Source organism: Diuraphis noxia, unplaced genomic scaffold (genome assembly GCF_037042655.1).
Source record: "Diuraphis noxia isolate RWA-SAM2 unplaced genomic scaffold, SU_Dnox_SAM2 contig0005, whole genome shotgun sequence".
NCBI classification, from domain to species: Eukaryota; Metazoa; Arthropoda; class Insecta; order Hemiptera; family Aphididae; genus Diuraphis; species Diuraphis noxia.
Genome location: NW_028301715.1, coordinates 13,086,947 through 13,106,661, shown reverse-complemented (window position 1 = coordinate 13,106,661; position 19,715 = coordinate 13,086,947). Strand labels below are relative to the sequence as shown.

Genomic DNA, 19,715 nt, shown 5'->3' with positions numbered 1-19,715 from the left:
ATGAAATGTTTAATAATTTGATCTTGATAAAACATTCTTAATCATTTATGTATATTGTAAAATATTTATGTAAAATATAAGTGCCTATTAATGTGCAAATAAGAGGGTATTTAAAAAAAAAATGTATTTCATATATGACCTAATACTGGAATTTGTATCTATTATATCTATTTTCTGGGTGGGGGGGGGGGTGTTTAAAATATTTTGAGTTCGTCTTCCTACAAGATTGCGATAACATATTATAAATATATAACTACTTTAAACATTTTTTTTTTGGGGGGGGGGGGGGGGGGGGGTAACCCCTAACCCCCCCCCCCCCCCCTGTATACGGGCCTGGATCTATAGTATTATATTCTATAAAAGTCACTCATTCTTCGCTATTTCGCGTATGAACTTTAAACAGTAGTTCCTATTCAATCTGTCTACGAAGGATTTTGAAACGGATGAAGCGATTATTACAGAATTATCAACTATATTGTATATTATAGTAATGGAAAACGATAGATAGATAAATCTTAACTCGGGCGGAGTCGACATATCAAAAATGAAAAATGTTCAAATTCTATATTAGTTGTGATTTATAACCGTACAAACTTAAATGCAATATTGCATGAAACACGAACGGCTACATTTGACTGTGTGATTGTTTTACTGTTTGTTTATTTATTTAAAAAAAAAACATTTTGATATAGCTTATTGTATATTTTAGTATTATAAATAGAGGTAGAAACACATTTTACATTTTAATCTAGCAAAATATTTAAATACACCTAAACGTTTTAGGTTTTTTATGTCACATATTTTCACAATACCGTTTCATTGATTTATTTTATTTCATTATAATATAAAATTAATTTGTTCTTATTTACAAATAAATTCTCCTCGTGTATTATGTTAATTAGTTTTAATTTACACCACTAAATTTAAACATAAAAATAATTTTAAACTACTGCTATTAAATGACAGGTTTTCTTTCAAATAGTAATATTTAAGGTAGGTATTAACGATATTTCAATCGTTTTTATTGAGTTCGAAAAAAGTTCAGGAATGTGGAATTCAAGTGAAAAAATAAGATATTGAACAATATAGATATCTATGAAAAAAAAAAAAAAAACGAAATATCATAGTCATAACATAATGATGATTCATGGTCGTCAAGAAGTTTCAAATATTATTACAATATTACAATAATCTAAGGCTGAGATATTAATATAGTGATATTACACCGTAATACATGTCATTTAATAGTTTTTATCATGAATACATTTTTTATTTTTATTGTCTATCAAGTACGAACAGTTAGCTTGGAAATGACGAGACTAGTACCAGGACTTTATAAGTGTCACGAGAGCGATTGTGTCCTGCGGTGTGCAATGTGCTCGAGAATATTGTGAACGGTTGCGGCTACAATCCACTGCACGATTTCAATCTGGGATCCTAGTACCGGTGACTTTCGATTTTTCTTCTATTCGGCATCATTGTTTTGTTATGTCCGTGTAGTTATAACTATATAGTTGATTAAATATGTACAGTACACCAGTATATAGTATATAACAGAGATTGTAAACCTATGGCACACATTTCGACGGCACTCGGAAATAATATATTTATTTCGTTGTTCAATTTTTCATCAATTGAAAAAAATAGGAGGAAAGTTGTAAAGATTATTGCAGTTTTTAGGTGTCAAACTCATCATTGTTAATTAATTGTAATTTATTCCATGTTAAATTTGGATTTTATTAGGATATAATATTAATTAGGAAAATATAATAATATACAAAAAAAAATTAAGTTATAGGTATTTTTCGTTTAAAATGTAAATATCTAATTTCATCCACGTTGTAACGTCAAAATATGCTTTTAAAAAGAATTTTGCATATATATTGCGTGAAAATAGCGTAAGTAAATACCAAACAAATTTAAAATTATACCTTTGTGATATCGTCAGAAAACGATAATTTAAACATCTAATATGATATTTCAATTTTCAAGTATCAACAGTAATTTATTTTTGAAGTACCAACTGAATTTCGATTTTCTTTAAACTAATTTTACTTAAAAATGTCCTTATTTTTTTTTCTACATTACCAAGAAAAGTACTAAAGAACAAGAAGAAAATATTATATTTCTAATTAATACATGGAAAAAATATAAAAATAATGAAATATCGTTAAATGATTATTTACAGACATTGGGACCACGTTTTTGTGTTAAAAAGTTACAGGACATTTGTTATTGTGACATATAATATTATATAATTATTTGTTTTTACTAAACGTATTACATTATTATTAATGTTGGGAAATTTTTTGAATTATATGAACTTAATTTATGAATTTATAATTTTTTTTTTTTTTGTGACGCATTAACTATCAATATTTTCTACTTGGTAAAAATATTAAATTATTATTGTTGCAATTTTAATATTGTTATTTTCTTCTAATCCTATAACATAAAATTGTTGTCTTCACAATCTAGTTGTGTTTGCTTAAATATAAAAAGGTAAAAAGTGCGCAATCGTGTTGCGCCCCTGCCCCAGCCTACACGCCAGCATACTCTGTACCCACACACTCTGCACCAGCATACTCCACTCCGGCCTATAAGCCAGAATACTGATTTGCTTAGTCGTGCATGTCTCTTTCCTACATCTGTTTCATATTTCTTTGTTCAACTTCAAATTGTGCAGTGTTCTCGTTGAAGATTTCTTGCAAACTTAAAAATTACGACTATCGTTATTGTAGTGTAAATATAATATAAATTATAATATGTATTTATTTCATATCTCTTTTTTCATTTATTAACTAGCTATAATAAATTGATAATATACACGTGATAAGAATAGTAATTATCAACGATTTTGGTTCAAACTCTATTGCCAGATATACTGCCAGTCACCGACACTGTAGTAATAACGCTAGAACAATTAAGCTGACGTTGATAATAAGTCTCATAAATCATATTATAATAGTGCTCCAGCAGCAATACCTAACTGACTTTTTCGTCTTCTCTAGTGACATGCATACTGATTTACTGACAATAAATTAAATATTTTCCAAATTTTATGATAAAAATCAACAAAAGCTCCTGTGGTTATTTTTTTTTTTTAACTGTCATAATTGTTATAATTTATCAAATACATAATCAGTTACTTGAATTACAATTGTTGATTTTTATTTCTTTGCTGCACAACAGTAAGACATTGCTTAATTCTTTAATGTGTTCGCATTTTAAACTTAATATAATTACTGCGGCAGTTTTAAATGTCATTGTTATAGAACTAAACGTATATAAAGTCTCGAACAACGTTCTTATTTCAACTAAAAAAAAAACAACAGTAAAATTTAAAAGGTTTTTCTTCATTTGAAATTGCCATTTATTCACCATGGTCAAATTGGTATTATATTTTTTCTCATTTCGGTGTTTTGGCATATGTACTACAAAAGTAACACATTTTTCTTCACTGTTTAAATACAGAAATTTCGTTCATGAACAATATAACATTTTATTGTACAATTGAAAGAAATAATTCATTAAGTAATGCAAAATAGTAAATATAAACTTTTAACAATGTATGTCAGCAATATTGTCTAGCAGAATTAATATTATTTTATTTTATTTTTATTGAAAAATATTCAAAAAAATATATAATTAAAAAAAATTCTTTTACAGTTGCATTTTTTGAATGTTTTGTTACCAACTAATACTACCTATTACTATTACGATTAATACAATACTCGTAATGTTATAATATATAATGTGAAATACAAGACAAGTTAATAATGCTACAATGAGTCATTCAAGTAGAAATCAATAGTTATGTTCTTTCAATACGATTTTAAGTGGAGTTCGGCTTACTATTTAGTAGGTTTTTGAATGAATGTAATGTGCATAATTTGTATAAATTTATTTATAATTTAATATTTTTAAAATATGTTTAATAATCATATTACACAAGGGACACGAAGTGATATATTTAAGTTGCTACATGAATTTTTATAATTTTATAAAACATGGTCTTACAGGGTTTAAAATACATCTTGTTACACTAATGATAGGTAGGTTTTCAATGGCAACGTAAATTTTTCGTTCTATTATCGAAAATACAGATTCAAATATTTAAACATCGAATATTGAACCAATTATATTTTTTTAAATAATAATTAATCATTTAAAGTTTTGATAAAAAGATAACAGCTGAAGGGGTGTCTAAGTAATTTGTAATTCATTACTTTAAAAACTATCACGTATAAAAAAAACTCTACTTCAATTTTAAACTAACCTTTATGTAACAATTGCATTTATTAGGCATATCTAATGGTATTAAATAGGTGTCTTAAAATGTATTTCAAAATCATTAATAGGAAAGAAAAATGTACAGAAATAAACACGACGATAAACTCTATATTATAATATTGTAATAGTAGTACCAACAATGATAATCACACGCTCTGTAGAAGTTGTATATACCTGTGTACGTTTTATAGATTTAAGTAGAACACTTTTACGTGATTTAATAGTATTGGTATAGTTTAAATTATATCGAATGGCTTACTGAAAAAATCGGACAGATATTATATTGGATACGATAATTATGTGTTGGTTACTCCTCTGTTTGATCACCTCGGCGCAGAACAGTGCAGGTATATTATTAATTTGAATTTGAAAACACGTTTGCATTCAATCAAAAACTATTCTGGGCGGATGTTGTTTCGTGTTTGAAGAATATAATACACATGGTTATAAAATGATTAGAGCACAGCAAGACATTCTGAACAATTTTAATCAATTCTGCTATAAAATGTTAAAATTCGATCTACTTAGATATTACATTTAATTAAAGCTCTATAAAATAATATATTAAAATATAATCTCATATATTATTATGTGATATAGTACATTAATGAATAATTGTTAAAGCGTATAACCTCGTCAGGTCGTTTGCTCAAACCACAAAATATGATTTTTAAGTAGTTATAATTACACAAAAATGTTACACAAATATTAATTTTATAAAAAAATTGTTTACTAAATTCCCTTATTAAATTTAAATTAAATTAAAATTAGTTTAATTAGTAGTAAAATAAGTAAATTTTAGAAGAACAAAACTAAAAAATTTAGTGAATCAAAACTATATTTTTAAACTTTTTACTAGAACTAGATACACGAAAATGGTTTACTTGTATTATATAAAATGTTTAATATTTTGTAAAAAATTGTCAAATTTTTCCATCAATCATAAAAAATGACAAGAACAGTAAACGATACTTGATATTTTTCCTCTGAAATGGAAATATATGACTCATAAATATATTTATGTTAATAAGTAAACATGGCAACCAAAATCTTACAAAAAATCGTTTAAAATCACTTTCATCCTGTACCAAGCAAAAAACATATTTATTTTAAAATTTAATAGGTAATATAATGGATATGAATTATTATATTATTTTTAAAACCATTTTAATATAACTAAAATTATTTGTATTTTTTGTTTGTACTTCAACCAAAATGTCGTAGGTCACACTACATAAGGAATGCGCTACAGAATGTGCTGTAGGCTATAAGATGCAGGTTGGGCATTACTGTGATATAATAGTATCTCACGTTATTACTTATTAATATAATTACATAGGTAAATGCATGTTTATCCCGACCTTCATGCATGTAGAAAATGTTCTATTGTAATATTATTTTTAAAGTTACAAAACATTAGGAAAATTACAAGAAATAGGTATTGAATACGAAGATCAATCGTGTATAAGACAAATCATTACAAAATAAAAGATCATAAGTAGATAATTCAATACATATAAAGATATTTATAGTAAATATAAGCATATCGCCATAACCACATTTGGTCGTTGGGTAATCATTCAGTATTGAATTCAAAAAATTGTTTGGCTTTAATTTCATAGGCTATGGCTCTGAAAATAATTGCAGATAAATTATTTTCGTTTGTTCTCCGAAGATAATGTTAGTAGGATTTTGTCACGGTTTTAATAGTGTATATATATATATAATCGATCTTTACATAAAACATCGATTGTTCGGGCCATTAGTTTGACATCATATACATTTTGTATAATATTATTTTAATGCATTGCTTAATATTTTGGATGATTAAAAATAAAAAAACGCCTAATATTATAATAATTTAGACTATTATTAATATGAGGTAATATTATCTAAAATAAAATAATTTGAATTTATATACAGCTTTAATCTAACAACAGTAAAACAATATCAGATGACTCAAATATTTGTTTGACGAGTCATTATACCGATGAAAATACGAAAACAGGTTTATATACCTATTTTATTTTTACTATAGTTGTCGTGCCTTTCGATAAAATATGAGCAGTAAATCATACAAAACACGATTGTGGTAACAGACTGTTAAAATGTATTATGATAATACTTACATAAATAATTATGCGTTGTTGAGTTGTGAACACGATACGATCTGTAAATTAAAGAAAATTAGTTAACTTAAACGATTTTTCAATATTTCCTTGAAAAATTGTTTGTATTATGTACACGTCATATTACGCAACAACCTATAGAGTTAATTTTTATCTATGTAAATCGATATGTAATACCATAACTTCTATAACACATATTGTATAAGTTAATGGAAAGAAGGTTATAGTTTATAATTTCACATGGTCTATATACTATTTCATAAGCTTGATTTTGTAATGCATATTAGAAACATTCAAATTCATAATTCCTAATAATTATGCACATACGCCAATAGCCGAGGACAAATTAGGTAGCAAGATGTGTGATAAGTGACCAACACACGGTGTTTCAATACTTGAATGATAAATTGAATGTCAATATTTGTTCTTATATTAAAACACTAAGATTTTTTAAAAGATAGATTCATTTTAATATTTTTAAATTTAGTGAAGTAAACATGTTAATCTACAAAATTATTTTGTATCAGAAAATTCAAAATACGAACACAGTATAATATATACCTACCTATATAATGAATAGGTATGCTAAGTATGCCAACAACCTAACAAATATGTTAAAACATTATATCACAGAACTCAATAATTAGATTGTGCCATAATATAGGTACCAAATAAAATAACTAAATAATTGGATAGCTTAATATTATTTCGGCAATTATAGGAGGTAACAGCTTATTGTCCAAAATAATAACACTAACGGAATAATATTACATACAACCGGTTCAAATAATTATAACATATAAATATGACGATATGTATTATTCAATATTAAATATTAAATAGATTTTATTGGAAGGGTAAGATTAAAAATTATCAGTCAACTTAAATACGGAGTGTCAACAGTGAACAGATATCAGTTTCAAACAGCAGAACTAACAAGCACACACAGCATCGTTCAAAAACATAAAAAAATAAAATGGCAGTTAAGGTACTTATATTATTTTTAATGAAATTTAAAAAAAATAAACATTTATCTTAGTACAAAACTTGATTTTTTTTTTTAAACATGTTTGTTTCAATTTTAGATGATCATTTTCGCCGCCTGTGTGGCCACCACATTCGCACAATACTCTGCCCCAGCTTACCCAGCGCAAAACGCCGAAGCAGAACACGCGTACGCCCCAATTCCGTACAACTTCGAATACAGCGTAAACGACCCACACACTTATGACGTGCATAGCCAATCCGAATACAGCGACGGAAACGGTTACGTCAAGGGAACTTACAGCCTTTTGGAAGCCGACGGTTCCACTCGCGTCGTCGAATACACCGCCGATGACCACAGTGGTTTCAACGCCGAAGTCAAGAAAATCGAAGGAAACGGCCAAGGTTACTCAGCACCCGCACACTCTGCACCAGCTCACTCTGCACCAGCTTACTCTGCACCAGCTTACTCAGCACCCACACACTCTGCACCAGCTTACTCTGCACCAGCCTACAAGCCAGCTTACTCCGCACCCGCATACCCTGCACCAGCTCACTCTGCACCAGCTTACACAGCACCCGCACACTCTGCACCAGCTTACTCAGCGCCCGCACACTCTACACCAGCTCACTCTGCATCCGCCTACTCCACTCCAGCCTACAAGCCAGCTTACTCCGCACCCGCATACCCTGCACCAGCTCACTCTGCACCAGCTTACTCAGCACCAGCTTACACAGCACCCGCACACTCTGCACCAGCTTACTCAGCGCCCGCACACTCTGCACCAGCTCACTCTGCATCCGCCTACTCCACTCCAGCCTACAAACCAGCATACTAATTTGATTCGTAGTGTAATCAACTTTCCTCCATTTTATTTTCACATTTTTTTCATGCACCATTCAACTATGGTGTTCTCGTCGAACCATGGTTACCATCTTAAACATTACCTCATTAATATCGAAAATACTTAGTGTGATTATTGTATTTATTGTTTAAATAAATGCATACAAAAATGTATTTATTATATACCTAACTCTGTGTTTTTTTTATTTATCATTTATTGTCTACGTATAGCAATATAAGCCACTGATACTGTAATTATGGTGATTGAACAAATCGAACGTGGTTGATAAGTCTAATAGTGATCCTACAGTATTAGCTAATCGAAATGCTTACTCAGCTGTCCTAATGATCTACTACAAACCTATCGTCAATTGTTTAAATCTTTTTCAATTTTTTATGGTGAGCTGCATTTTTACAATTGAAATTAACAAAACTACTCAAAGTTGGTTTTTTTATTTATTCACATATTGTTAATTTATGATATACTTACAGAAGAATCACATGATATTATAATATGCTGTGACAAGATAAATGTTTCAAATTTTTTACTGTGGATATTGAATTTTTCATAATATGTTTGGATAATGTCTGTGTTCTAAGCGTATATTGTTGAATATACTTCTGGTTTCGGTAAATATGATTTTAGCACCGAAATCAATTGAAGGTTATATCATGTATCGTGTTCAACCTAGATTGCTAGCATTGCTGTCTACTTGGCGTCCATATAGTATAATATACTCAATAGCTAAGCATACTTAACAATGCGTATTCGCCATTAAAACAATGATAAGCTAATAATTCTTGTATGTTTATTGTAGTTCTCAATAAATCATAATATTGTATCTCGTGTTGACTATTACGAGGCATTGTAAACCTATAGTGCATATAAGGACTATAGGGTTACCTAACCCGTTACAGCTATTGTTTCAACAACAGTTGTTAGTGAAGCTTGGTGCGATTCTGGACACGTATATTTCATAAAATATTGAAATACAAAAATTGCTATGCTGATCGGAAATTCTATAGTGAACCTACATTATAAAGATAACCTATACATTTTTAATGTTTGAATATAGAAATATTCTCAAACAAAAATAAATATAATATTCGTAAATTATTGCTTATTATAGCATCAAGAGAATGTTACATCGAGCGATGTAAATTATATAGATCATCAGATAGTTTGTCATAATGCCCAAAAAATACTCGTATCATACAATACCTATATGATTTCACACAATGTAAAAAATAAAAAATAAACAGATAAATAATAAACACAAATAATTAGTAAAATTAAGTATTTATTTAAATAATAAATCAATTACAGCATCATTTTATAAACAAGTGGTCAAGTATTTTTGATAGTTGATATGTTTCTCGTTATCAACCACGTGAATTAAAACAATTTAAACAAAGATTTGCATGGAGATTTAATTAATACGCATTTTATGAGCCCTGGGTATAGCTAAGTAGCTTGGATGTAATAGGCAAATCTTTTGTCTGGTGCAGAGTGTGTGGACGCAGAGTATGTGGCAGTGGACTTAGCTGACTTGTAAGCTAAACTATACGGCGGTGTCTTGTATCCTTAGCTTTGTTCTTCGATTTTCTTGAGTTCAGCGTTAAACCACTTTGGTCATCGGCAGCGCATTCGACGACACCGTTGGAACTGTCGGCTTTTAAAAGGCTATAAGTTTCTTTGACGTCACTATTTTCGTCACTTTACTCGGATTGGCGTTTACGCTGTACTTAAAGTTGTAGTTGGTTGAGCAGGTACGCGTATTTAAATTGAGCGCAAATTTAATAATTCTCTGGATATGCTGTGGTGGTGTATTGAGTGAGTGTGGTGGCCACGCAGGTGGCGAAAATGATCATCTGCAATAAAAGTGTTAAGATTAAAAACGCAAAATGAACATTGTTTTAAGATAAATGTTTTTAGATACAATATTTAACAAAGGCACAAGTACCTTAACGGCCATTTCGTATACCTAAGTGTGTTTTTCAACTGAATTCTTGGTTTTGTGTAGATTAAGAACTGAATATGTAAATCCACTAACATTGATTCTTCATATTTATGTCGAGTGATCAATAAAAATATGGTATCCCTACAAAACTTCAAATTTTAAACGCATAATATATATTGTTCTACAAACGGATGTATATCATCACTTAATTGTGTGCTTTAAACAATTAAACATTTTATAAATTTACTCACACACACACCAATTTGATAATTAGTCCTTTCCAATAAAGTGATGTATGTAATTATTAGTTGCCATTCGTTAAAGAATTTTAAGTATCTATTCTATTATAGATTCAATCACAAGATGCAATTGCAATGGTCAATACAGAATACAGAATTCATATAAATACGGAACCTAAGAATACGATATCAGTTAAAAAGCATATACTCGTTCACAACACAAAAAAAAATGATTTAAAACATCATGGCCGTAAAGGTACCTACATAAGATTTTTGATAATTTATCTAATAACAAACTTATAACCGTACAATTTTAGTTTTACAATTTTAATTGTAAAATCTGGGTTTTCAATAAAATAAATAAAATTTGATAGTCATCATTTTATTTCCAATGTTCATTTTCGCCGTCTGCATAGCTCCGTATTCGCCCAATATGCCACTCCAGTTTATCCAACATGACATGTGTGTTCTCAATCTGAACACTCGTACACTGAAACCTGTACAACTTCGTATACAGCGCAAACGACCTACACAATTACGACGTGCATAGCCCAATCCAACCGCTCATCTAAACTTAAAATATTTAAAACTCATAAACTACTAGTCCTAATTCTAAATTCGATTATTATTTATCAAAATATACTCGAAGATTAAATTCAAATTGTATGCTGTCATTCAAAAATTAAATGCGTAAAAAATTATAAGGATATAAAATATTTAAAATAATTAAAATTTCTCTTAAAATAATAATCAGTAGTTCGTGATAATATAATCACGCTGTATAAATATAATAGTAATTATTAGCTATGTAATACATAATATACTGAACAAATAATGAATTCATGCGGTCTATGAATATACTTCGTATATTATATTCAATTTCAAATAAATATCTACTTAAAATATTTACTTAATTTCTACAAATGTAATAAAAACATAGCATAATACATTAATACAATAATATATTCATCAGTTTTACCTACAAATCATTTAATAAAATTATCAGTTGATTACTATAGATATTACGCTATCACAGCTTTAAATATTCCCTTGAAAATATCGTAAAATAATATGCTATATGTGTAATATTGTAATTTCAACTTATTATGGTTCTCTAATACACTAAAATTATCCAAAAAAATATAACACTGACCTCTGGATGTCTGCATTGAATTAACAATCCATAAAAACTTTAATGAACTACTTTTATTTATTTTTATTCCAAGATATATAAAATAAAAATGTTCATTATTTAGGATTCATTATATGTTTTTTTTCTCTTAGAAGCTAAAAATTGTAAAGTAATAAAAACAAGAATAACTCATATTAATTATGTTAACTTTATAGTTTGTATATACATTTTTTTCTGTTAATTAATTTGCCATTATAAATTCTTAACATTTTAGTTAGATTTTATGCGCATATGCGATTATGCTTGTTTTGAACTAAATTTTAATTTAAAATGTGTATTATTAAGTTTATAATTATTATATTATTAATAATGATTAATTAAATTGAATTATTTCATAAATTAAACAATCTCTACAAATCTAGGTACAATCAAGAGTTTATTTTTATTTTTAAAGAAAAATATTAACGTACTGACTTTGAATTGTTTTAAACTCAATGTTCGAATTTCACACTTAAACAAAAATAACGATATATTATATATAAATACTATTTAAACTGGTAGTAAGGATAAAGTTTATTTTGATTGATTTGGCATTGCATTATTAAATTATTTTATGCATAATATTACGGTAGAAAAATCATTAAAATTGCTTGCAACACGTTTTGTATAAATAAACATATTATAGTGTGCCCTTTAAAAAAGTTACCAAGAAAATTGCGATGAAAATCGAAAATAGAAATTAAAACAATTTGCGGAAAAATTCAAATATTATATTTGAAAATAATTGACAAGAAAGCAGGAGAGATCTTTAATTTAAGAAGGGATTTCACCATACTGAAAAGTATAATGTATTTAGAGGGCGCAGCAATAGTTGCAGCAATAGTGTTAAAAACGAAAAATTTAATTATTAGTTATGAACACAACCGGTTACAATCAGACATAATTTGCGTTTATCTAATTACTAATTAGGGCTGGTAACTAGAAGGGAAGTAATCGATACATTCATTTTGCTTAAATACGGACAATCAGTAGTGATTTTTTATCAGTTTCAATTCATAGAACAATGCATATACAGCAAAGTAAAAAAAAAAAACTACAAAATGGCAGCTAAGGAATTTCGAACCATATATTAAAAATTATTGAAATTATCTGGAAGCCGACGGTTCTACCCACGTCATCGAATACACCGATGATGACCACAGCGATTTCAACGCCGAAGTCAAGGAAATTGAAGGACATAGTCACGGTTACAGTGCACCAGCCTACAAATCCACGCCGGCTTCATACGCTGCAAACACTTATGCCTTAGCTGTCCATGCTACAAGAGTGTGTACTCTTACACTTTTTCAGTTTACTCTTACTCCACCTCGGCTTACAAACTAGTTGCATACAAGGCATATTAATAATTTTTATTATTCGTCCACGCGAAGCCGTGGATTTTTGTTGTTAACTTATAATCAGAGCCCCTAACAAAAGTCGTCACATATACGATACATTTAACTGTACGACAGTGTGTAGAACTTAACAACATGTAGACCATGACAAAATAGGTCTAAAATATAATCTATTTTATAACGGTTTAAACGTTAACAAGTGTATAACGAAATAAAGTTTGAGCGTGCATAAAACCTAGACTACAATAATATATGAATACGTACGAGACTATGGGTGGTCAGTAATGCATCAACAAAAGGGGGTAGCCGCTGCAACTGTTGCAGTAAAAAAAAGTCGATATTATTATCGTTTGTAACACAATCAATAAAAAATATTTAATCGAATAAATATTAATTATTTAAGTTAATGAATTTACGATATTCGTCTAAATATCAAAAATCTAATAAATAATTATTTGGAACTTATTGAGAAATAAGGTATTATGTCGTATAATAGGTTCGATCAAAATGTAATAAAAATATTTTAGTTATAAAATTTTCACTATATTATCGAAATGAAGAATTACATGTTGTAGGTACATATTATTATAAACTTTAATAGATATTTAAATATGTATAAAATATATATATATAGGTATAGGTGTATTGTGTACAATGTATTTACAGTAACGTAATTTGGTCAGGTTAGTGGGAGGCCCTTTGTAGAAACATTTCCTTCCCCACGAAAAATAACTAGACCAATTTTAAACTATTATTAATACTACAAACACAATCAGACCGTTTTGACGGAACTTATACGTTAATAATTATAACACATGATACATAATATTTAAATATTATTATAATTAATAATATGATATAATATGTGATGATTTCGGGAAAATTAGTTTAATACATATTAAGTAATTTAAAATTATTATTACTTATAAAAAAAATCAATAAATTATAAAATATAATAGCCTTTAATATACAACCTGACAAAGGTCGTCATTCTAATGAATTATTATTTTCGTATATTATGCAATAATGGTATTAAAGTTTAACAGATCCATTAGAGTAACCTACTCAATGACGTGGTACTTTTATAACCTACTATACTGCACAACTACTTCCTGGTTTTTTTAATTACAATACACGTTATAACAATATGTGTCAAAAAGTTCGGACTGACAGACTACATAGACTGCACACAACCCAATTCACTTCGTTCGTCACAGTACAAGCCATATTTTATCGTGTTTTGAAAGCTACACTTAAATTAAATTAAAAATATACTATATTGATGGTAATTTAATTAATTACTGCGTTGTTTTAAAAAGTGCTTGAAAACATAAAAACTTAATCCACTTGTCTATATATTTTATTAAATTATATTTCAAATACACATCGTAAAAAAAAAATTATATCCTGTGATGAAACTGATTATAAAATAACCGGGAAAGTCGTTGTGCTATATAGTAGATTTAAAGTGCACATTGTCATGTACTAATATAGATGTATTCAATTTGGATTCAATGATAATTCATTACATACAAAAATACAATTCTGCGAATTGAAAAAAATATATAAAAAAGTTCAGCCGTCTAAATATTTCACGTAAACCATTAACATATAACGAAAATGAAATAATAATAAAAAATATTTATACGTCATAATAATATGTAAACTTATTTGGTAAAAAATTCAAGTCACTAAAGGAATTAAAAAAAAAAAAAAAAAACAATTAAACACAATTATTTTTATTAAAAACTGGTTCAGTGTAAATATTCACATTATTCGTATTTTTATTGTTCACCTATTATTTTAAAATAACTGGGATATTTTATTTATGATTCAACCTTCCACCACTTCTCAATCATAAAAACTCAACTAAAAATATAAGACTCATTTGATCTAGCTCCAAATTTATACCAGGAAAATATACCTTCAAAATTAAAAATTGAAATATTTATCCAAAGGTAGTTTTAATAATAATTATACAACATATATAATAATTAAAATTCAAGTTTATAGTAAGGATCATTCATTCATTGCTCCCTTCAGATTCTAAAACGAAATCATTAAAGTTGAAAAAAAAAACTTTAGTTTAAATTTGAATATTATTAGTTAAATCATAAGAAAATACTGTGGAGATATTTATTTTACACTATTTACCTAATAATAAAATAAATGTATTTCAATAATTAGTATGTTAGCAATCGATGTAAGATTTGCATTGGTGTTTTCAAACAAGAAGTAGATAATTAACAAGATTGTTTCTGAATGGTTGTAAGGTAATTAGTTTTTGTGGTACATTTCCGAAATCATCGTTTTAATTTTAGGGTTTGAAAATAACTTATGAAAATATAAAAGTCCTTCAAAATTTCAATGAAATTACTATACATCGTTGTGTATTTATGTCAGACCAATTTATTGGAAAGGAACATTTAGCATAAATATGGTAACTGAATTAATGTTAAAAAAGAAAAAATAGGAAAGAATAATAATATACATTGTATGCAACCGGTTATAACATAATAATATAATGACATAAACTCACTAAATTCAGTTATTGGTAGGGATGCAATTATAACTTTCCGTCAACATAAATACGGAGAATCACAATTGAGTTTCTATCAGTTCCAATACATAGATCAAAGTGCAAACAACACAGTTCAACAACACCAAAAAAACAATCAACAATAAAAATGGCCGTCAAGGTATATAGATTCTGTTAGATATACTTATAAAGTGTGATAGCTAACGATAATTGTTTTTCAAAATTGTTAATTTCTATTTTTTTCTTTATAGAAATTCTATTAACAAAAAAAAAATAAATAAAAAAATAGGTACTAAAATACTTAAAATTCTATACTAACCGCGGTTTTTTTTTTTTTTAAATGATATTTCAGATGATCATTTTCGCAACCTGCGTGGCAGCTGCCCTCGCCGAATACGCCGCCCCAGCTTACCCAGCACACCATGCTTATGCCGCTGAACACTCGGCCCCGACCCCATACAACTTCGAATACAGCGTGAACGACCCACACTCATACGACGTCAAGAGCCAATCTGAATACAGCGACGGACACGGCAACGTCAAGGGATCGTACAGCCTTCTGGAAGCCGACGGTTCCACCCGCGTCGTCGAATACACCGCCGACGACCACAGCGGTTTCAACGCCGAAGTCAAGAAAATCGAAGGGCATAGCCACGGTTACAGCGCACCAGCCTACAAATCCGCCCCAGCCTACAAATCCGCCCCAGCTTACAAATCCGCACCGGCCTCATACGCTGGACACTCTTACGCCGCCCCGGCCGCATACGCTGGACACTCTTACGCCGCCCCGGCCGCATACGCTGGACACTCTTACGCCGCCCCAGCTCACTCTTATGCCGCCCCAGCACACTCTTACGCCGCCCCAGCTCACTCTTATGTCGCCCCAGCTCACTCTTACGCCGCCCCAGCTCACTCTTACGCCGCCCCAGCTCACTCTTACGTCGCCCCAGCTCACTCTTACGTCGCCCCAGCTCACTCTTACGCCACCCCAGCTGCATACGCTGGACACTCCTACGCTGCCCCAGCTCACTCTTACGCCGCCCCAGCTCACTCTTATGCCGCCCCAGCACACTCTTACGCCGCCCCAGCTCACTCTTACTCTGCTCCAGCTCACTCTTATGCCGCCCCAGCTGCTTACCACGCACCGTCTTACTCCGCTCCGGCTTACAAACCAGCTGCATACAAGGCTTACTAATGAGTTACTGTCGGTAATTTTTTTTTCACACTGAGTTTTAATTTCCGACTATGGAAATCAGTTCTTTTGTTATACCATTCAGACATAATTTTATTGTATAATTTGTTTTGTTTTTAAAACTATAATAAATTATATTAATACAATTTTAATATTGAGTTATTTTTATTTTTATTCCATACGATTAAGTGATAATTGATGAACTTGCGTCGTTTAACGTTTGAACGCTGCATATATTATATTTTAAAATTATTTATTATCAATTACCTAATGTGTTGGCTCAAGTATAGTAAGTAGGTACATAATATTATTTAAGTATTCAATTCATAATATTAGAATAATAGAATAAAAATAATTATATTTTTATACAGTTGATTATGATTAATATGATGATATATGATATGTACTACATAATAAATAGATAAAATATTAGAAATATTCGTTTAATATAACAAATAACAACCAAGAGTATAAATAAAAATATCAAAGAACAATATTTGTATTTACTTAAGGAAATGTAAACATAATCACTTTAGAATTATTATTGTATCGAATAAATCAACATTTAATTCATTACTCGCTATAGTGATACACTCTATGAGGTTGACAGAGGTTATGATATGTAATCATATTATGAAGTTTTTATTAATAATGTGGGACAAGAATGAGACAGATATAAATGCCATTAACATTTATTACCTAGTTAGAGAAACTCAAGTCAAGATATGATTTCGGATTATTTGTTTACAGCGTTAAGTTATTTTTTATACAGTGTATAATTGTCTTTAAAGCGTTTAGTAAGATTAGTGTTTCTAAGTGCTCAAGTGATTCAATAAAACCGAATTACTAATGGTTTCATAGAATTGAACAATAATCGTGTATTGGTCTGACAAGTGTGACAAAATGTTTTGAGACAATTTTCATCTTCGAACTATTTTGTGTTCCTAGTAAAACACCAAAATTTCTTAATTTTTTAATTTTTTAAAAGAAAAGCAGAAGGTTTGACTGAAATATGACACCAAAATCTCTAACATAGTTAACGTATTCAAGGTGAACATCGAAAATAGCGTTCTTTCTACTTACCTATTTATTCTTAAGTTGTTCAGTAGATACCTAGGACGAAAGATATTTCAACGCATTTAGATGTTATATTGAATTGAATCGGTTTTTATTATGCCAATACGACGAGACGCTAGAGTATATCTTTATGTCATCAGAAAATATTATGATGACAGAATTTATTAAAACAAGAACTTATACCCATGATACACACAACAAACGATAAAGACGATTATTTTGTATTTTATATTTTGTATTTACATTAGTATTATCGCAGTCATTTAAAAGTTATTGCAAAAACAAATTATGTACACAGTATTAAAGCTACGCTCATATACTATTTTACTAACCATATTAGGTTCTTTTTTTTTCATGTCATCAAATGTAGTCTTATTCATTTCTTTAATGCTGCATTGTATTTCATTCTTGGCGAACAATGAAAACATTTTTATTGACATTTGATAATTGATTTATAATGGTTCATCTAGTACTATGTGTTGGTTCACTTATAAGATTGTACAAACAATATACTATTACCAATGTATATGATATATCACTCGGTGTTTTTTTTTTTTTTTTTTTTTGTAGTCCATATCATGGCTTGACCAATGTCCACTATACCCACGATAATAATATTATTGGTTGGCAGTAATCAGATTACTGACGAATGCCACGTGTGAATAATATTTGTTTTAATTTTTGCCATTAATTTTAACGACGTATATCGTATAATATGTCACTCGATTTCTATGATACGTACACGATTTCATTGCACACTTATTAGACGTGTGTAGTCGCACTGTTACACAATTTCTCAATTCTACTTTGTAGGTCCCTAATCAATATTGTTCCGTCCACTTGTCAACATCCATATAGTACACCAAATGGTATATTGGAGTGCAAACGGTGAATACACATAATGTAATAACAAATATTTTCACAGAAATGTAAACGTGTAAAAAAATAATTATCATACAACTATGATATTATTATAATTATTATTATGAGAAACCCATGCCATCACATCATTCGAGAACCATAATTTACGGCGAATAAAAATAATCCACATAGGTACCTATAACGAACTATATACCATAATTATTGATTTTTTTTTTTTGTAAGTCATAACAGTGTTGGGTGGTTGAGAACTAAGGAAGACTCATATAAAAGTATGTTTATTGACTAATTTTCGTGAATAGAAAAACTTATTTTTTTTTTTTAACTTAATTTTTTGGAAAATAAAGCCTTGATATTATACCTATTACTCATAATCGACCACCTATTCAACCCTGCTGCAGCGTGCACCATTCTGTCGTTGAAGACTATAATTAATTCGGTGTAAACCGGGCAAAAAAATCTCGCCACCCCCCACCCCCCTTCTAAGGTATCTGCGTCAGATTTTCCTATTTTTTATACCGCCGTTGTAGCATATTATTACAGTTCACCGTAAATACAATTACCTTGCCGTTTGCTCGTGCCGGTCCCGCGTTCTTGGCGTGGCTCTGCGTGCCGGACATTTAAAAGAAAGAAATAAGTGGCACAACACCACCGCGGATAAAATTCGTGTATTCCGCCGCGTGTCATAACAGGTGGTCGGAGAAGGAGTGGCATAATAACACTACCTAAATATAGTAGTTATATACCATGGTTATACACCCATCACGCGCTGAGGACCTCGACGCGAGACCGGTAGCAAGACGGTAGCGTTTTACGATTTTACCATGGCTTAGTGTTCTTTAAGGACGCCGCCGCGGCGCACCGGATTGATAACGCCGTTGCGCAGCGAATGTGCCCACACACACACACACACACCGTGGCCGGCAGCGACGTTTATGCGTTTATATTTTTTTTTACCCGTTTTTACCACTTGTCAAAATCTACCGAATATTAATGTGAGAAATTCGAAAAATGATTCAATCACCATAATAATCTATTAATATATGATAATA

At 29.7% G+C, this 19,715-nt stretch overlaps 3 protein-coding genes across 5 annotated transcripts in view; 2 read left to right on the top strand and 1 right to left on the bottom strand.

Moving 5' to 3' along the window:
• The window catches only part of LOC107163545 (A-type potassium channel modulatory protein KCNIP1-like), a 414,281-nt gene that overhangs the window by 261,974 nt on the left and 132,592 nt on the right, over positions 1-19,715 (bottom strand). For 2 of the 3 annotated variants that reach the window (XM_089229333.1, XM_089229331.1), the window contains exon 4: positions 6,423-6,463. The exons of the other annotated variant lie outside the window; for it this stretch is intronic. The gene's annotated coding sequence lies outside the window, so the exon portion shown is untranslated. The remainder of the gene's footprint in view (positions 1-6,422; positions 6,464-19,715) is intronic. 3 annotated transcript variants of the gene reach the window in all.
• Positions 7,254-8,440, top strand: LOC107163548 (uncharacterized). Its single transcript, XM_089229337.1, has 2 exons — positions 7,254-7,410; positions 7,508-8,440. Exons 1-2 carry the CDS (start codon positions 7,399-7,401, stop codon positions 8,243-8,245), a joined length of 750 nt encoding a protein of 249 aa, XP_089085463.1. The 5' UTR covers positions 7,254-7,398; the 3' UTR covers positions 8,246-8,440.
• On the top strand, positions 15,555-16,859 carry LOC149054927 (uncharacterized). Its single transcript, XM_089229335.1, has 2 exons — positions 15,555-15,675; positions 15,868-16,859. Exons 1-2 carry the CDS (start codon positions 15,664-15,666, stop codon positions 16,708-16,710), a joined length of 855 nt encoding a protein of 284 aa, XP_089085461.1. The 5' UTR covers positions 15,555-15,663; the 3' UTR covers positions 16,711-16,859.